The sequence below is a fragment of the Bos indicus x Bos taurus genome, chromosome 29 (assembly GCF_003369695.1).
Source record: "Bos indicus x Bos taurus breed Angus x Brahman F1 hybrid chromosome 29, Bos_hybrid_MaternalHap_v2.0, whole genome shotgun sequence".
NCBI classification, from domain to species: domain Eukaryota; kingdom Metazoa; phylum Chordata; class Mammalia; order Artiodactyla; family Bovidae; genus Bos; species Bos indicus x Bos taurus.
The window spans coordinates 14667383-14684806 of record NC_040104.1 but is presented as its reverse complement, the minus strand read 5'-3'; the positions used below and the strand labels follow the sequence as shown (position 1 = coordinate 14684806).

Sequence of the window (17424 nt, the reverse complement as noted above, 5' to 3'; positions counted from 1 at the left end):
TCCATAAAGCATTAATAAGATATTTTAATGAAGGGGGGAAGGGAACCAAACAAAACTTAAAAACTTAGTCTTGTTTCTATTCAAAGACACCCAAAACTATCTTTTTCCCTGCCCATCCCTTCTAACTGCAACTTTATTTGTGACCATGTAATAAAGGCCAGTTTAAAGTTTTTGCTTTTTAAAAAGATTAAACCTTTTTAAAAAAGATTAAACAACCAAACTAGCAAAAAGTACTCAATACATACTTTCCTTATATCAAACAAGCTAATATTTCAGTACAATGTAACTATACAGAATATATACAATACACATATATATTCACAAAGCAAACACTATAGGCTCAGAACAGATTTGAAAAAACATGATATTCACATTGATTACAATAACTCTAAAAATGATTGTAACATTGAAACGGCACTTAGTATACAAAAAAGTCACAAAAATATATATATATATATATATGTAGTCACCAAGAACTATGGTTCCTGTAAAATACTAATAGCCAGATACTAGTATATAAAATGTAAAGTTTCGACATCGTATACATTTTTAGGAAATAAAATCCAAAACCATTTTTGTTACTGTTGAAAGTCAAACATGCCAAATAACTTAGCTATGGCCACTGTCACCAAGTGAAGCCAAATGTGAATGAGATGATGACTGGATACATAGCTGGTGAACTAGAGCCTGGCACAGATACGAAAGCTGTTCTGGTTCTAGGAGAGGACAGAAGCATGAAAACATCCTTCTACAAAATTTAATTCACATTTCTTCTCCAGCATCACCTTCCCTCCCTCAAGGGTTTCACAAAATGCCAGGGCCCCAAAAGAATCATAATGCTGTTAACTAGCAAGATAAACGTTTCTCCCACACTTCCTTGATGTTGGGCTACAGGCGCATTTTAAAGCATGCATCAGCTAAACAGGGCCGCCAGTCACCTTTCTGGAAGACTGTGGTACACACCTTCCTCCTCAGTTGGTTGTACTAGAAAGTACTCCAGTTTCTGAATGGAGCCAGATCTATATGTCAGCTCTGTAAAATATTGAGCTACTGTAGCAGTAAATACAAAATTACAGAAAACAAAAACATTTTTATTAAAAATTCGTTTGTTACATCAAAACAACTTTTTCCCCCTTCCCTTCTGTTTCCTATAACCAGACATCAATCTCTTTTATCACTGAATTACATTCTATTATCTCAAATTGACTTTTTCATTATGCTGCTGTGGAAAAAGTTCAAATCCTGGAAAATTTAAATTTACTCTTAAAAATGGGAATACAGGAATTTTAAAGTAAAAAAAAGTCTGTTCTAAAAGTATCTCTCACAAATATATATATATTTAAATATTAAAATAGGCTACCTAGGATTTTTATAAAATGGCTTTTGAGAAGATAGCAGAGGCACAAAACGAAGCCATACGCCATCTTCCAACTGGACATAAGGTGCCACAAGGGTGCCCTACAAAGAGGCAGGCAATCTCTATCTGATGCAACAGGAGGCACCAGCAACAAGAGAAACATCAAACATATTATTGGGACATGAACTGAGATCAAATTGTACTCTAGTAGGGGCTGTGGTCTTTTTAAAAAATATCTTGAAATATAAGCACGAGAAGCCATTACTTTGTATAAGGAAGAAAATGACTAATCTTACTCCTGATTCAGCTGATGGCATTCACTTCAGGTACCTGAACGATGAACAGCAGTGTGACTTTCAATAACTCAATGGGCCACTCTCAGTATGAGACACTTTACATGGCATTTGTCAACCTGAAAATTAAACTGATGGTTGAAATAAGAGAAAGCTCTTACAGAAAATACAAAAAAAAGTATTTCTAGGAAAAACAGGTGTTTCTAGGAATGGCACGAAAGGCTGCCCATCTTTAACTGAACACAACCTCCATGAATACAATTAATTTAGGGAAAACTGACCTTTCCTCAGCAGACTATGTACTTTGGTAATCTGAACATTCATTCACAGGACGATTTTTTAACCTGCTTACCTGAATGATGAAATTTGGATTTGGTTAGACTGGTATTTGGAAAAACAAGGACAATTTAATAAAATCTTGACAGGCCCTCACACCATCAAGCAGCAATTTTATCCATAAATCATCACGATTGAGCCTAGGGCTTTAGTTTAATCAGCAAAAAGTCAGTTTAAAAGAGAAAGGCAATAATCAAAGAATCTGATTTTTATAAACCAGGCACTTCAAACTGAAATTTAAAAATTTTAAGTTAAAAAAATTTTTTTTTTTTTAAGTTTTTGTTTTCAACCAATAGTCCAAACCTTTAAATTCTTTGTAAACTATTATGTACATAAAAACCTTGATGTTAGTTGGAACTGGCCTGGACCATATGCAGAGTGAGCTCTGTAGCATGTACATTTTAAGGCAGTCTCATTTTTCAGATACTGTCAATTGAGATGCTACCACCACCATCGCCTGACATCTCTGCAGAGACCATCCGTAAAGATATGGAACTTTTGCTTTTTTATCATAAAAATATAATCACTATGATGTAGTATAAATATCTAAGTGTATTAGTTGAGTATGAAGTTAAAGTACAACTATAATGTCATGAAGAGTCATCCCATAATCTGACATAGGCTTAATTCCCCATTAATAAATCTCAACATGTTTATAATCTAAAAATGAAATAGCCATAGTATGTCCACTCCTTAGTTGAACCTGGATATTAATTCCACTTCATAGTTAATGTGAACCATTATTGCTTTGGCAATTAGACTTGCTGAGGACTTTCCAAATAAAAATACCCTATGTCACCAACATTCTGTCAGGCAAAAATGACACAAAGATAAAAATGGGTATAGACAAAATGAAGAATAACTTAAATTTGGATGATCTGCGCCTAATGCCTGTAGGCGTATGCTTAGCTTTAATATTCCGCATAGACATGGTTACTCTAATTGAGCACCCATCCACCATTCTGTTCTGATTCAGAAAATCAAGTTTGTATATATGCTTCTCTCATTAACTCTCAAAATCTAAATTAAATCATCTTCTGTCAATAACTTACATTGAAAACAGCATTTACTATCTTTCAGCAACTTTGGGTCACTTCCTGATGTGAATTTTTCTCATTTTTTCCCCTCCCAATTAATACTAATAACTAGAAAACTACTCTCCCTCACTAGGATGTATACTCCAAAGCTATGACTTCACATTTTTGCTAGTTCTCTTCATCAATTCCTTAAATCTCAAAGTCCTTTCAGTTATAATTTTAGGATTGTTCATTCATCAAGTAGTAATTCTCTCCACGTGGTTATTCTAGCATACACTGCCATTACATTATAAGGTAATGTATTTCTCAGGGGCTACAAAGCTGAAAGAAATCAAACCGTGATCTGAGAATCTTCAAAATAAAAGCCACTGAACTAGATAAATGTCCTCTATTTAGATTAAGTATGAGAATAAAAATTAGTAAGAGGTAAAATAAAACCGAAAGAGTTAATACGGCTTCCAAAGGCTCCCCCAGGGAACCACTTATACATCAGGAGAGGCTGGCTCAGTAGTCAGAAGGTAACAGAGTTACCAACAGTAAGTACATTAGATGTGCTGCATAATTCTTTCCACTTGGTAACATATTTTAACAAAACAGAAGGGTTTTTTGTTTGTTTGTTTTTAAAACCTAAGGGCATGTGTCATAACAAGGAACCAGAATGTAAAGTTCTGTAAGCCAGAATGTAAGAACAAATGAGGCTATTTAAACATTTTAGTACACTTTATCTCACTGAAATTGAGAACTTTAAAAAACTGGTAATGTAATGAAATAGATAGCTAATTACTTAAAGATTACTTTCAAAATAAGAAACACTCATTTAAATATATTTGTGGGTGATAACCTCCATCTGCATCCCTTTCTTGAAAACTTAAAAAAAAAAAATGAGCACTAAATTTTTGTTTGTGAATTAGTGCAATCACTAACATGCCAAGTGCTTTCACTGTTAGAACACAGCCTTATAAAGTGGAAAGGATGCCTGCAGGTGCTCAAACACCCAGTACCAGAGCACACATCTCTGCTCATCTGTGAAGTATGTATAGCATACCTATTTGGTAGCTTTAAAATGAAAATAAATGTTTTTATTATATAAAATCCTTGGTTTAAAAAGGCAATTTATCTTGCATCCTAAAATTTAAGCCCTTTAAATATCACAAAGTTACCTCATGGGGCCTAATTTAAGCAAGATAGCTACGGTATTCATTTTTATTATTTTTTATTTTTTTAAAATATAAATTTATTTATTTTAATTGTAGGTTAATTACTTTGCTATGCTATGCTAAACTGGAATTTTTTTAATGTTCAATTATACTGGTAATTTCTGATGATGAGACAATGTAACAGGTTTTCATCTCTTTGTATTTTTTTCTCCATATATTCTGGTAAAAATTATACATCCAGGCATCCTTCTCTTAGATGAATTTTAAATAAATCTAAGTCACACTATATACAATTATTTTCTTGCAGCTTAGTTTCTTAAAACAGGCCCATAAGCTAAGTAACCTTAAACTATGTATCAAGAAAATGTAGAGCCTCACTGAAATAGAAAAAAAAGGCCTTTGTTTATATCACATGTGAAGTATTAGTTACCTGTATTGGTAAGATGTGGGGAACAGACAACCAGCAATAAGCATTTTCACAGTAGGTCCAAATGTCTCATAAAACTTGGAAATCCGTATAATTTGTAATTACCAATGAAAGTCTAAAGTTTCCATTTGGGAAAAATAGCCAGTGATGGTAATCCTACATTCTGAGAACACAGAACACCTCAGAACGGGCAAAACTGTGCAGGACTCTCAGTACACAATTCTCAGGACAGGGGGTATGCTAAATTACTTTCAATCAACAAATCTCCAAGTTCTGATGTATCTTCTCATCAAGTCTATTTTCTTTCCTTCTTTTCTTCCTTCCTTATTCTAAAAAAAATAACTCTTAGAACTGAGGGCAACAATGACTCCTGGTGATAATTTCACTTACTCTTGTCTTGTCCATATAAGATTTTAAAATTAACCTTGAGATTTATCTATTGGTAGGCATAACAGTTTCCAAAGAATCTATATAATATTAAAAATAAAAATTCCTGACCTTTCCAGTTGAGACACAGCAGTACCGCTATTAGTATCATATAGTCTTGCTGAAGAAAAGTAATTCAACCTACTGATAAAGACGCATAAATGATGGAGGGCAATCATAATCTGTATGTGTTCATTTTCCTTAAGGTACTATAGCTATTTGGGGAGCAAAAAGGAAACAATAGGTTCTTGAGTGAGAAAAGGACTTGGAAACAAGTTAAAAACAGCAGAATATGAAAACAAAAAGAACATTAGCCTAAAAAAAACTTCAAGGAGTTCACTTTCCCTTTCTTTACATTTGTAAGAGATAAGTTACTGAATGAGCCAATCAAAAAATGAAACAAATCACTATAACTTAAAAAATTTTTATTGAGGTCTAGCACCCAGACAAAACTGAGATCTTGTGTTCTGAATAAGAAACTGTATTTTCTTTTTCTAATCTAAATCAGGTGTTTTCATAATGATTAAACTCTGGGTATATACATAGAAAAAAAAGTTACTCAAAAGATCATTGTTCATGGACTCATGAAATTTAGGATCAAGGTAAGCGATGCTTTAACGGCACCAGGTAAAATATATACTCCAGTCTAAAGTATCATATGTATTTCAACTATAAACCAGGAAGTTTCATTTTCTTTTAGCAGCAAGAGGTAATATTCATTACCTTAAGGTTTTTAGTTTTTCTTTAGTCTTAACAATTTTTTCCCCCAAATAGATCTGAGTCACAGATCATCATTTTATAGCCTCTTCTCTTCTACATTATTGCTTACATTCTGTAAAAACTATACTAACTGCTTTCAATATGACATTTGGCAATGTCTAAAAATATTTTGGAATAAGGACAATATATCACTGTCACATGGTATTTTGTAAACAATCTTAGTTGGGTTAAGAACATAGCCTTAACAGAGAATTCTTTATTTTGTCCAAACAGCAAAATGAAAACATCCTCAATAATACACAAACCTATATATAAAATATAGAACATCTCCAGTATATTTCCTTTTTATGGGATCACGCCAAGTATAGGCAAAAGAAAGTACTGTTGACAGGGTAAGAATAAACTGATCTAGGCAATGACCTCATTAGCCAGGCATTAACATTCAAAGACCAGGTAAACAATGATTTTAACCAGAAAAGCAGTATGAGAGTTCCTATGAAGCTGAGATTCACACACTATATTCCCCATTCCTGGTCTCTTCATGCACAGCTTGACTCTTCTCAACCGTGGCTCTCTGCCGTCTTTCATAGAAGAAAGATAATTTGGAGAGTACTATTATAAAGGTACAGGGAATACCTATCCCAATACCAAACTTTCACCATAAAAAATCATAATGACAAAGCTTAAAAAAAAAAAAAGAATACGTGGAATTTCAGAAGTACACACCCTAATAATTTTTAAGAAAGCTCACCATAAATATTTCCAGAAACAACAGGCTTTACAGAAGATTGTACAAGGTCCTGTGTATAGGAGTAACATCTATTCAGGCCATTTGCCAAATTTGTTTAGTAGTATGTTTCTGGTGTACCCTTTCATTTCAGGAAGGTCAGTAATCATCTGATTTCTTCTCAACCTAATGGTATGTTGTTAGCCTACTCCTGATGATGAAGAGGAAACTGATATTAAGTGTGACGTCAACTGCTTCCTCTCCTTAAGTTTCAGGGTTTCTACTGTATTTCAACACCATGTTACTGTGCACTTACAGAAGCAATCTCTCAGTCACGAAAAGTAAAACATCAGTTGCAGGACTTACAAAGTAAAAAGGGAGATTTTTCCAAACCCTTTTTTTTTGCTTAAAAAATTAAATTCAAATGTACAAGACCAAGCACAGGCACTTTCCAAAAATTAAAAATGAAGCCAAACTATGAAATTACTCAATAGTTATAGAAGACAGCTCTGATTTTGGGGGGTCATCTCTGGTTGCCTCGGCACAAGCACTGGTCTTTGGCTGCTCTGGCATTTCTTCCTCCTTTTCTGTCAGCCCAAGAGACCCCAAGGGAAAAGTGCTTTCACAATTCTGGGTCGAGGAGACCTGTGAAATTACAGGCATTTGAACAGAAGAGTTGCTTTCAAAACTGTGTTCTCCAAGATCATATTGAACAAGGGTCTCTTCTTGCTCCTGGTTTAAGTAGTCCGGTACTAGGAAATCACTAGGTAAGAGGCAAAGGATGAAACAGGGAGTTAATTTTCAAGCCAAGAATAAATAAGACATAATAAAAAGACCTGATTTGTAAAACAAGATTGGGAATTTTCATTCTCTAATTCTTGAATGAAGATTATAACTCAGGAATTTTCAGCTTCTAAATTTTCCTAAATATGAGCCCAAACCATCCATTAGAACCCAAGTATATCAACTCTCCCTACCATCACGAGAGACAGATCACATTCAGTGTCACTGTGGACACCTAAACAGACTTTCTCCTTCTATGGAGAAGAGTTTCTGTGCACAAAGCAAACGCAAATAGCATGTTCATTTAAACAAAGATCATTTGAATAACTTATGTGTAACCTTTCTTGGATTATACACTAATTATAAGGTATATAAACCTAGCTTTTTATTACTTCTTGGATATAGTTAAACTAATCCTCATGCATAAATGACCTTATATACAATCTACTATATAGAAAAATGTAAAAAACTACTTAGATGCTTTATTTAAATCTTTACTGTTGAACAAAAAAGTTCATTATACTTTATAATTTCAATATCTAATATACTTTAGGTTATTTTATAATTTTTCCACTATTAATAAAAAAATTGAAGTCTGCTCATTTGCAAAGCAATTTAAGATATCCTCGGTTATAAAAGTCTTCATATGTTAAAGAGTGGAGGACAGAGGGCTCAGCACAGGGAAGATACAGGAAACAGCCCGTGCAGTTAACTGGGACACGATTTTAGTCCTGAACAAACTTTGATATGTCGTATATAATATAAGTTTAGTGATATAATAACCAGACACTAAGAGTCAGAAGTGATTACATTTGGCAAAATGTCTGGCTTTAAGAGAAAAACAAAATCAATGCAGGAAAAAAATTTATAGAAAAATAAGATTATAAAAATAAAGTTGGTGTAAAATTTGATTTCATTTTATAAGAAACTAAGGATTCCTACAGATGTACAATTCTGATAAAGTATTAAAAATAGACAACAGAATTTTATATCTAGAGGAGACCTTAGCAATCATCTTTAAAGCTTACACATTATCCTTCTCTAAGTTCAAGCTTCTTCATCTGTGAAGTGATATGTTCAATCATACCAGCAGGGAGCGGCAGAGCCAGAACTAGAACCCGATCCTCAGCTACCCGATAAATCAGAAAGGTTAACTCTATCATAAATTTTTAATATTCAATGTATGGAGTTCTAAACTGAAAGAAAAAGAGGAAAACTTCATTTGATGTAAACTACCAATTATAGTTGCTGCTGAAGTTCCTCTCATTATTTAGAGAGGGAAGAAAAAGGAGGAGTAGTCAAGAATTTAACCATCATCCAAAGAATGGGAAGTAATCCACTATCACCAAGTATCATCTGACTTGGTATATTTTCCAGTCAGGTCTATTTAAAATCGACTACAGAATTTACTTTAACCTTATATTAAAAAAAGAAACCAACAACAAACCCCCCCCCCACAACAACCCCCCAAAACCCAAAACAAGTGGTCTATCTCTGTAGGAAAAGATTTCTAATGCCAACTATAAAAGTATTTAAAACTGTTTATACTTAGTAGAATTAGCAAAATTTTATCAGGAGAGCAGAGTGTTATTGGATAGTGGGAATTTTTAAGGAATGTGATTGATTAGCTGGCAACCTGATTAAAAAAACAAAACAAAGCACAGCAGGCTGCCCTAACAACAGGAAGAGAGAGTCTAGAAAGCAGTTTCCCTGGTTCAGTTTTCGTTGTGCACCTCACCTGCTCTGGAAGTAGTTTGCTAGCTCTGACGCTTCATGGTTCAGACTCCTCAGGTGCACGATTAAATTTCCAGAGTTGGTGAACATGGCGCCACATGTTTTGCACTCGTAAATCCGAGGCTTGCGGATAATGTGCCGGGAAACCCTCATGTGGTGTTTATATTCCCCGAAGGAAGTGAAAGTGGCACTACATATCTGGCACCGGAAACAGCGTTTACCTTCATGCTTTAGGCGATGCATCTTTAGCGAGTAAGCCCTGGTGAACTTTTTCCCACAGCGGTCACACTGAAATGGTTTAATTCCTATAAAATAAAGCGATACAAAATATTATCTAAAAACAAAATAAATGGAAATGTCACAAACTTCACACATTTCTGAACTAATTTTGTAGCAACAGATAATCTGAAAAGATAAAAATCATCAGCAGAAACAAGTCCCAAATTCAGTATCTTAGAAAAAGTACAAAACACCTGAGAAGTCACTAGTGTTTGAAAAAGCAAGCAAGCAAGAAAGGCACCATGGGGTGGGGTAATCAAATTGATATATACTCCATTTGATTTTTGAATTCTTCCAAATCTTCTCAGACTTCAAAATACAATTTAACAAGAGTATTTATTTAAGCAGACCCCAATTCTTCATCTGTTATTTCTGTTATTATTTCATTTCATTAAAGCAGTAAGGTTTATATCAAGAAAATGTGTAAACTGATCAGTTATCTAATCTTAATTTCCTATCTCAGAGAAAAATGAGAAGAAAAAAGAAAATTCTAACATCTCTGAACATAATTAGTGATTGTAACAGAACTACCTTTGGTTAAGTTTTGGGGTACTTAATGTAATAGTGACATAAGTATGTAGAAATTAATATATGAAATGTAAAGTACATTTATGGTCTCTTCCAATTCATTATCACAGTTTTAGCAAAAAAAAGTCAAAAACCTTCAAAACATAATCTGTTGATACAACAAAGTCAAAGGGAATTAGTGTTAGCACAGGATTGTTAGACCTATCTGAAGAAGAGGAAAAGTGAGACAGTTAAACAGCTGAGAATAGTAGCAAAGATTTCTTCCTTATCAAAGGCCAGTGTTCTACCTATAAGAATTTTATTGCCTTTATGTGAACACTGAACTTAAGTTTCAAGTATGTTCTACACATCATTTATCCAAAATCTTTTTTACACTAAAATAATACTGCAAGGCTGGCTGAATAGGGCACAGAGAAATTTCTCAGGGCACAGAGAAATTTAGGATTGCACAATTAAAATAAAATTATTGTATTTAATTTTTAAAAACACTTTTTATTTGGAATTACAAACTTAAGAAAAATTAGAATAGCACAGAGAACACCAATATATGCCCTTTTAACCCCATTTGCTTTACCAAATGCACTTGTGCTTTCCTCCCTCACATATACACACACAAGTATCTGATCTCTTTTTCACGTATGTCGTGTGCACATCACACTTGCCCCCAGTTCCAATCAGAAGACTTATTTATGCCTGTGGCCAATGTATTAAGCAAATATCTTTCTCACAATGTCACAAATCAGCAACAGAACTGAATTTATCTGTTCTCACTAGATTTCCCAGAGATATACTTTTTCCTAACTCAAAAGCATCTGTTTACTATTTTTAACTGGAATTCCAAAATAAAATGTTCTAGAGGGTTCATTTATGCCACAAGAGGAACTATGGCATTACCTGAGTGGATCAGCATGTGCTGCTTCAGGTTCTGAATACGGGTGAATCGCACCCCACACGTTGGACACTGAAAAGGTCTATCTGGACCATTGGGACTTGGCCGTTCTGTGCTGCTGGTGGAAGGAGCAATGTAGAGTTGGTAGGGATACTGAACATTTTCCAATCTAAAAAACAGACCAAAGAAGGCAACCAGGCTCTGATTTTTAAGTTCAATAAACAGTTCTGCACAAGTTTAAATGAACAAAAGGAAATAAATTTAAAAGTTAGATTACAAGATTCATTTATAATAGGAAAAAGTGTTACTGTCCAGAATGTCCAACATCCTAAGTTAAGCAAAGACATGTGACCAAGATCATATAAACGATTTTACTTTAGGTATCCTTAATCTAATAATCCTTTTGTTCCTACTACTGCTTCAATTCAGGCTCTGGTCAATATATGGCTATCTCTTTCTATTTTGCCCCACACCCCTTTCACAGTGATCTGATTAAATCAGTCTCTTGATAACAGTCCTGTGATGGCTCACTGCTATCTTTAGAATGAAGCCATACAAGACTCCTCATGATCTGGGTCTGTATACTTTTCCAGTCTCATTTCTTGTCATACTCCCCAAACATACCCCTACCAAGCAGTTCCTCCTTAACACTTCTCTCTCAGTGCTATGCTTTCATATATTTAACTTCCTCTACCTGCCTACCCTTTTTGCTTAGATAACACACCAGTCATTTTATGAGATGTAGCCAAGAAGTTAACCTCCTCCTCCTGAAAGCCTTCCTTGATTCATCAGTGATTTAGGTAGGTACTCTATGCAGAGCAATCGACTCCTCTGCAGACCACTCATGATTATCTGCTTACTTGTCTGTTTTTAACCTCTCTCCTGGCCCCAGTGTTGGTGTGACCTCTTTGAGGACAAGAGTAACGTTTCATTTCAATATCCCCACCACTCAGCAGAGTATCTAGTACAGAACAGACAACCCCATTCATGTTCGAAATTAAGGAAGCTAGGCATATTTACATTTGCTTACACCTTCAATAATTTACTCAAAGGACTCTGGTTCACAACCTGCTCTACCAGGTTATCTTCTCAAATACAGTAAATCATGTTTGAATTCTTTGAATCCTTCGAGTTTTCAATAAACACACTTCTTAAAGTCTGTCCTGGACTCTAATGATGAGGAGTTACTGCAGTGAAGTTTTATATTCAGTGGTCAGAGACAGACAATAAGCACACAAAAAAATGATCAGAACAGAGAATTAAAGTTGAGTGACCCAACAATGATTGGTGCTGTTTTACTTTAGACTGGTGGTCAGGAAAAACCTTCAGAACTGACAGTGATCTGAAGAATGAAGAAAGAGGGAGCAAAGTAAAAATTAGGGAAGAAAGCATTTAAGGCAAAAGAAAGGCCTTAAAATGGCAGGCCTGCAAACCAGAACAAACATGGACTACTCCAGGAACTGAAGGTCAGCATGGCCAGAACGTGGTCTGTGAGGAGTGTGGTCTGAAGGGCGTCAGGCTAGAATCACATCGTGTATGGCTTTCAAGGCATGGCGAGGAGTTTCGATTTAAGAATCTACTCATTTCAATCCCAAAGAAAGGCAATGCCAAAGAATGCTCAAACTACTGCACAACTGCACTCATCTCACAAGCTAGTAATGTGCAACATTTTCCAAGCCAGGCTTTAACAGTTTGTGAACCATGAACTTCCAGATGTTCAAGCTGGATTTAGAAAAGGCAGAGGAATCAGAGATCAAATTGCCAACATTGGTTGGATCATCAAAAAAGCAAGAGAGTTCCAGAAAAACATCTACTTCTGCTTTACTGACTACGCCAAAGCCTTTGACTGTATGGATCACAACAAACTGTGAAAAATTCTTCAAGAGATGGGAATACCAGACCACCTGCCCTGCCTCTTGAGAAATCTGTATGCAGGTCAAGAAGCAACAGTTAGAACCAGACATAGAACAACAGACTGGTTCCAAATCCGGAAGAGGGTATCAAGGCTGTATATTGTCACCCTGCTTATTTAACTTATATGCAGAGTACATCATGAGAAAGGCTGGACTGGTTGAAAGAACAAGCTGGAATCAAGATTGCCAGGAGAAATATCAATAATCTCAGATATGCAGATGACACCACCCTTAAGGCAGAAAGCGAAGAAGAACTAAAGAGCCTCTTGATGAAAGTGAAAGAGAGTGAAAAAGTTGGCTTGAAACTCAACATTCAGAAAACTAAGATCATAGCATCCAGTCCCATCACTTCATGGCAAACAGATGGGGAAACAGTGGGAACAGTGACAGACATATATCCAAAATCACTGCAGATGGTGACTGCAGCCATGAAATTAAAAGATGCTTGCTCCTTGGAAGGAAAGTTATAACCAACCTAGAGAGCATATTAAAAAGCACAGACATTACTTTGCCAACAAAGGTCCGTCTAGTCAAGGCTATGGTTTTTCCAGTAGTCATGTATGGATGTGAAAGCTGGACTGTAAAGAAAGCTGAGCGCCGAAGAATTAATGCTTTTGAACTGTGGTGTTGGAGAAGACTCTTGAGAGTCCCTTGGACAGCAAGGAGATCAAACCAGTCCATCCTAAAGGAGATCAATCCTGAATATTCATTGGAAGGACTGATGTTGAATCTGAAACTCCATTACTTTGGCCACCTGATGTGAAGAACTGACTCATTTGAAAAGACCCTGATGCTGGGAAAGATTAAAGGCAAGAGGAGAAGGGGATGACAGAGGATGAGATGGTTGGATGGCATCAATGACTCAATGGACATGAGTCTGAGTAAACTCCAGGAGTTGGTGGTGGACAGGAACGCCTGGCATGCTGCAGTCCAAGGGGTCACAGTCAGACACGACTGAGTGACTGGACACTGAACTGAACTACTGGAGAATTTAAAGAGTTTGCTACTTAGAACAGCAACACAATCTGACTTAACGTAAAAAACAAAATTCTGGCTGCTACATGGAGAAGGACTGGAGTAGAGGGGATCATAAAATCAGGGGCCAGTTGAAGGTTACCGCAGTAGTCAAAGCAAAAGGTGGTGGTGACCTGGGCTGGGGTGGTTGCAGCAGAGCTAGAGAAAAGTGGATTGACAAGGAACATGTTTTGGATGCAGAGCAGAAAGGACTTGTGGATTAAATACAGGGGTGGGTGTGAGGGAAAAATATCAAGTATAATTCACAGAGACGCTGCTGAAGAAATCTGGGCTTGATAATGACACAGTTTACTGAGACAGGAAGACTAGAAGAGCAGGTCTGAGGGAGGAGGCTGGAGCACTGTCTTGGTCTTAAGTCTGAAATGGCCCTGCTACATCTATGTGAGGATATCAGCAGGAAGGGTCAATGTGAAGACAATGACCTGGGAATCACGAGTATAAGGAAAAGGGTTTGGTGAACTGTTTTGGTCGCAGGACAGGTGTAATTATTTTTGGCTTTGCATACTGCATGATCTCTATTTCAACCACTCAATTCTGCCATCCACAGACACAGCATGGTTGTGTCCCAATAAAATTTGATTTACAAATAAAGGTGGTAGGAGAATTGGCCTGTGGGCCACAGGTTTGCCAACACCTGAAACAGATACTATTTAAAGCAATGGAGCTGGGAAGTTTAAGAAATACCTGAAAAACCTTGTCTAATTTATTGGCTACCTCATGATTACAAAATATATAGAAGTCAGGTTTCAGTAAACTTTTATGTAATCCTAGATAAAATGCTTGGATTCAGAATTACATGCGGAACCCTTACAAGAAAATGTCCTACTGTGTTGGTACTAACCGATCATCATCATCTACGTGAGCGCTGGTGCTAGAAGTGCCCTGAAGCGTAGGCAATCCCTCCGTGATGCCTTCATCTACTGAGCCTGTGAACAAGAGGACAGCTGTCAGTACTCTGGTGAAATAAATAAACCAGGATATATAAATTGCAAGCTCTGTCTCTAAGACTTTGAACAAATTATCTACATGTGATTTTAAAAATCATGTGTAAAACAACAGATTCTTATATTACTAAATTCTTTGGATTATTTCTTTGAGTATTTAATTTTAGAAAGGAGCACAGAAATTCAAATATAAATGAAACAAAAATTGACATAAAATTAACTAATGTAACATTTAAGGAATCACTGACAAGTTTTGTTTTTAAAGACATTTTATGGTGACACACAGCTGACTTGTACATACACCTTTTACACAAAATTAAAAAGACAGCTGTAGGGTGAACATGTGTACAATATTCTCACAAACCTTAACACACTACACTGGCAGCATCCTTAAAGTCCCCATTACCCTTCCCTGATCACAAACCCCTCTTTCCAAGAGCAACCATCATCCTGTTTTTCGCGGTAATAACTTGCTTCCTTTTCTCCTCACCCTTCTTCATTTTTTTGGCTGTGACATGTGGCTTGCGGAATATTCCCTTACCAGAGATTCAACCAGCACCCCTAACAGTAAAAGCGCTGAGTCCTAACCACTGGACCACCACGGAATTCCCTGTTGTGAGTATTCTTGTACAACAGTGCATGTATGCATGGTTTTTATTCCTATGGTATCTAAATCAGGAATGGATTTGCTTGGTCATAGGATATATATTTTTTAAACTTCATGTATTTGTTGAACCCTTCCCTGGTGGCTCAGTTGGTAAAGAGTTTGCCTGCAATCCGGAGACCGGGGTTCAATCCCTGGGTCAGGAAGATACCCTGGAGAAGGAAATGGCAACCCACTCCAGTATTCTTGCCTGGAGAATTCCTTGGACAGAGGAGCCTGGTGAGCTAGTCCATGGGGTCACAAAGAGTCAGACACGAACTGAGTGACTAACATTTTAACTTTCTATGAAATGCTTCAAGTCTTGCTACTGAGTTGCCCTCTTCATTATAAAAGTTCTTTTCATGTTTTGGATACAAAGTCTCTATCAGTGAAAGATGTTACAAATATTTCCCCCTCTTCCATGACTTGTCTTTTCATGGTTTCTTTTGATGATGCAAAGATTTATACCTTAACTGATCAGTCTTTTCCTTTATGGTTATGGCTTTGGGGGCTTGTTTTTAAAAATCCTTTCCTATCTCAAATTACTTTTGTGAAAGATTTAGATTTTGCCCTTGACACGCATATCTTTCTTGAACACACCTGGAGTTGATATTGTGAAGGGAACACACTTACTGAAAAGTCTGTCTTTTCTTCTCTGCCCCGGAGAGCTCTAAATGCATGGGTTTGTTTCCAGGTTCTCTACTAGTTCCATCTGCTGGTCTATATTTGCATGAATGCCATGCTGTACTTACTGCAGTTTTAGAATAATCTTGATGTCAGGCTGAGTAAATCCTCTTACCTTGTTCATTTGCTTCCTGAATATCTTTGCATTTCTTTATACATTTTAGAATTAACTTATTGAATGTAAGTGATAATAATTATTTAATTTCTCCCTTTCTATCAGTTTGGAAATTACACAATCTTTTCCGATTGACTTTACTGGTTGCTTTGGAAATTAGACACATACTTACCAAAATTGAGAGAAAACTTTACTTCCGCCTGGACAATAGAAGGATCTTAGAAATTTTAACTTCATTTCCCATATACACCCATTTTGCAATTTACAAATTACTGCCTGACATTTTACTTCTTTTGGATAAAGCCTCTACTTTTTCATATAAGCAATGTTTGTCTACATCTGTTCATGTTTACCTTTGCTCTTCATTCTTTTGTATATTAAACCTTCCATGTTCACTTTACATCTACCTGTAGTCTACCCTTAAATGTTTCTTTAGTGATGATATTCTGAATCATTTTTCTTTGAGAATGCATTTCACCTTCATTCTTCAAAGATACTCTCACTGTGTGCAGACATCTAGATTCACATTTATTTTCCTTAGCACATTAAAAAGATCATTTCATTGGTCTCTAACGTTATTAAGAAGTTAAATATACCTACGTTTGTACCATCCATAAGCCTTACCCTCTTCTACACCTGTATTCTGATGGTTAATTTATGTGTCAACATACTGGGCTAAGAGGTAACCAGAGAGCAGGTAAAATATCACTTCCAGGTGTATCTGTGAGCATGTTTCCAGAGAGATTAGCATTTTGGTAGACTGAGTAAGGAGAATCATCTTCACCAATGCAGGTGGGTATTATCCAGTCTGGTGATGGGCTGAACAGAACACAAAGGTGAAAGAAGGGCAAACTGCTCTCTGCTTGAGCTGAGACATCCGTGGTCTCCTGCTTTTGAACATCAGTGCTTCTGGTTCTCAGGCCTTTGGTCTTGAACTGGGACTGACACTACCAGGCGTGAAATTCCCAGGCCTTAGGATTTGCGCTGGAACTACACTTCCGGCTTTCTTGGCCTCCACCCAGAAGACAGCCCACTCTGGGACTTTGAGTCCTCCAGTGTCATGTGAGCGAATCCCCCGCTGCCGCCTCACCCTGCATATGCCTCTGCCTATCCGTCCTACTGGGTTTGTTTCTCTGGAGAACCCTAACAGTTTGTCTGTGCAGTGCTCGGGTGGTTTCTTCTAATTTATCTTCTGATTGAACAATTCTCTCTTCTGCGCAATTCAACCTGCTGCCAAAATATTTGATTAGCCATGGTTCCTTTGGGCTGGTTGTTTCTGACAGTGGTTATTGCCCTTGAAAACACCCTGGAGAAGACTGACTTGCTGAGGGGAGGATGAATGTGCCCTCTTCCAGAAAAGGTTTGTTTGCCTCTGTGAGGTTCCTGGAAGGTAGGCA

At 36.5% G+C, this 17424-nt stretch overlaps 1 protein-coding gene across 5 annotated transcripts in view; it reads right to left on the bottom strand.

Annotated features, from left to right (window-relative positions):
* Window positions 1-17424, bottom strand: part of ZBTB44 (zinc finger and BTB domain containing 44) — a 59256-nt gene continuing 41832 nt past the window's right edge. For 2 of the 5 annotated variants that reach the window (XM_027532673.1, XM_027532672.1), the window contains exons 3-6: window positions 14483-14567; window positions 10699-10862; window positions 9002-9302; window positions 1-7243 (exon numbers count right to left, since the gene is read on the bottom strand). In XM_027532673.1, the coding sequence (XP_027388474.1) occupies window positions 6964-7243; window positions 9002-9302; window positions 10699-10862; window positions 14483-14567 (830 nt within the window). In that variant the 3' untranslated portion in view covers window positions 1-6963. The remainder of the gene's footprint in view (window positions 7244-9001; window positions 9303-10698; window positions 10863-14482; window positions 14568-17424) is intronic. The other 3 variants (XM_027532674.1, XM_027532675.1, XM_027532676.1) reach the window with 3 other exon arrangements.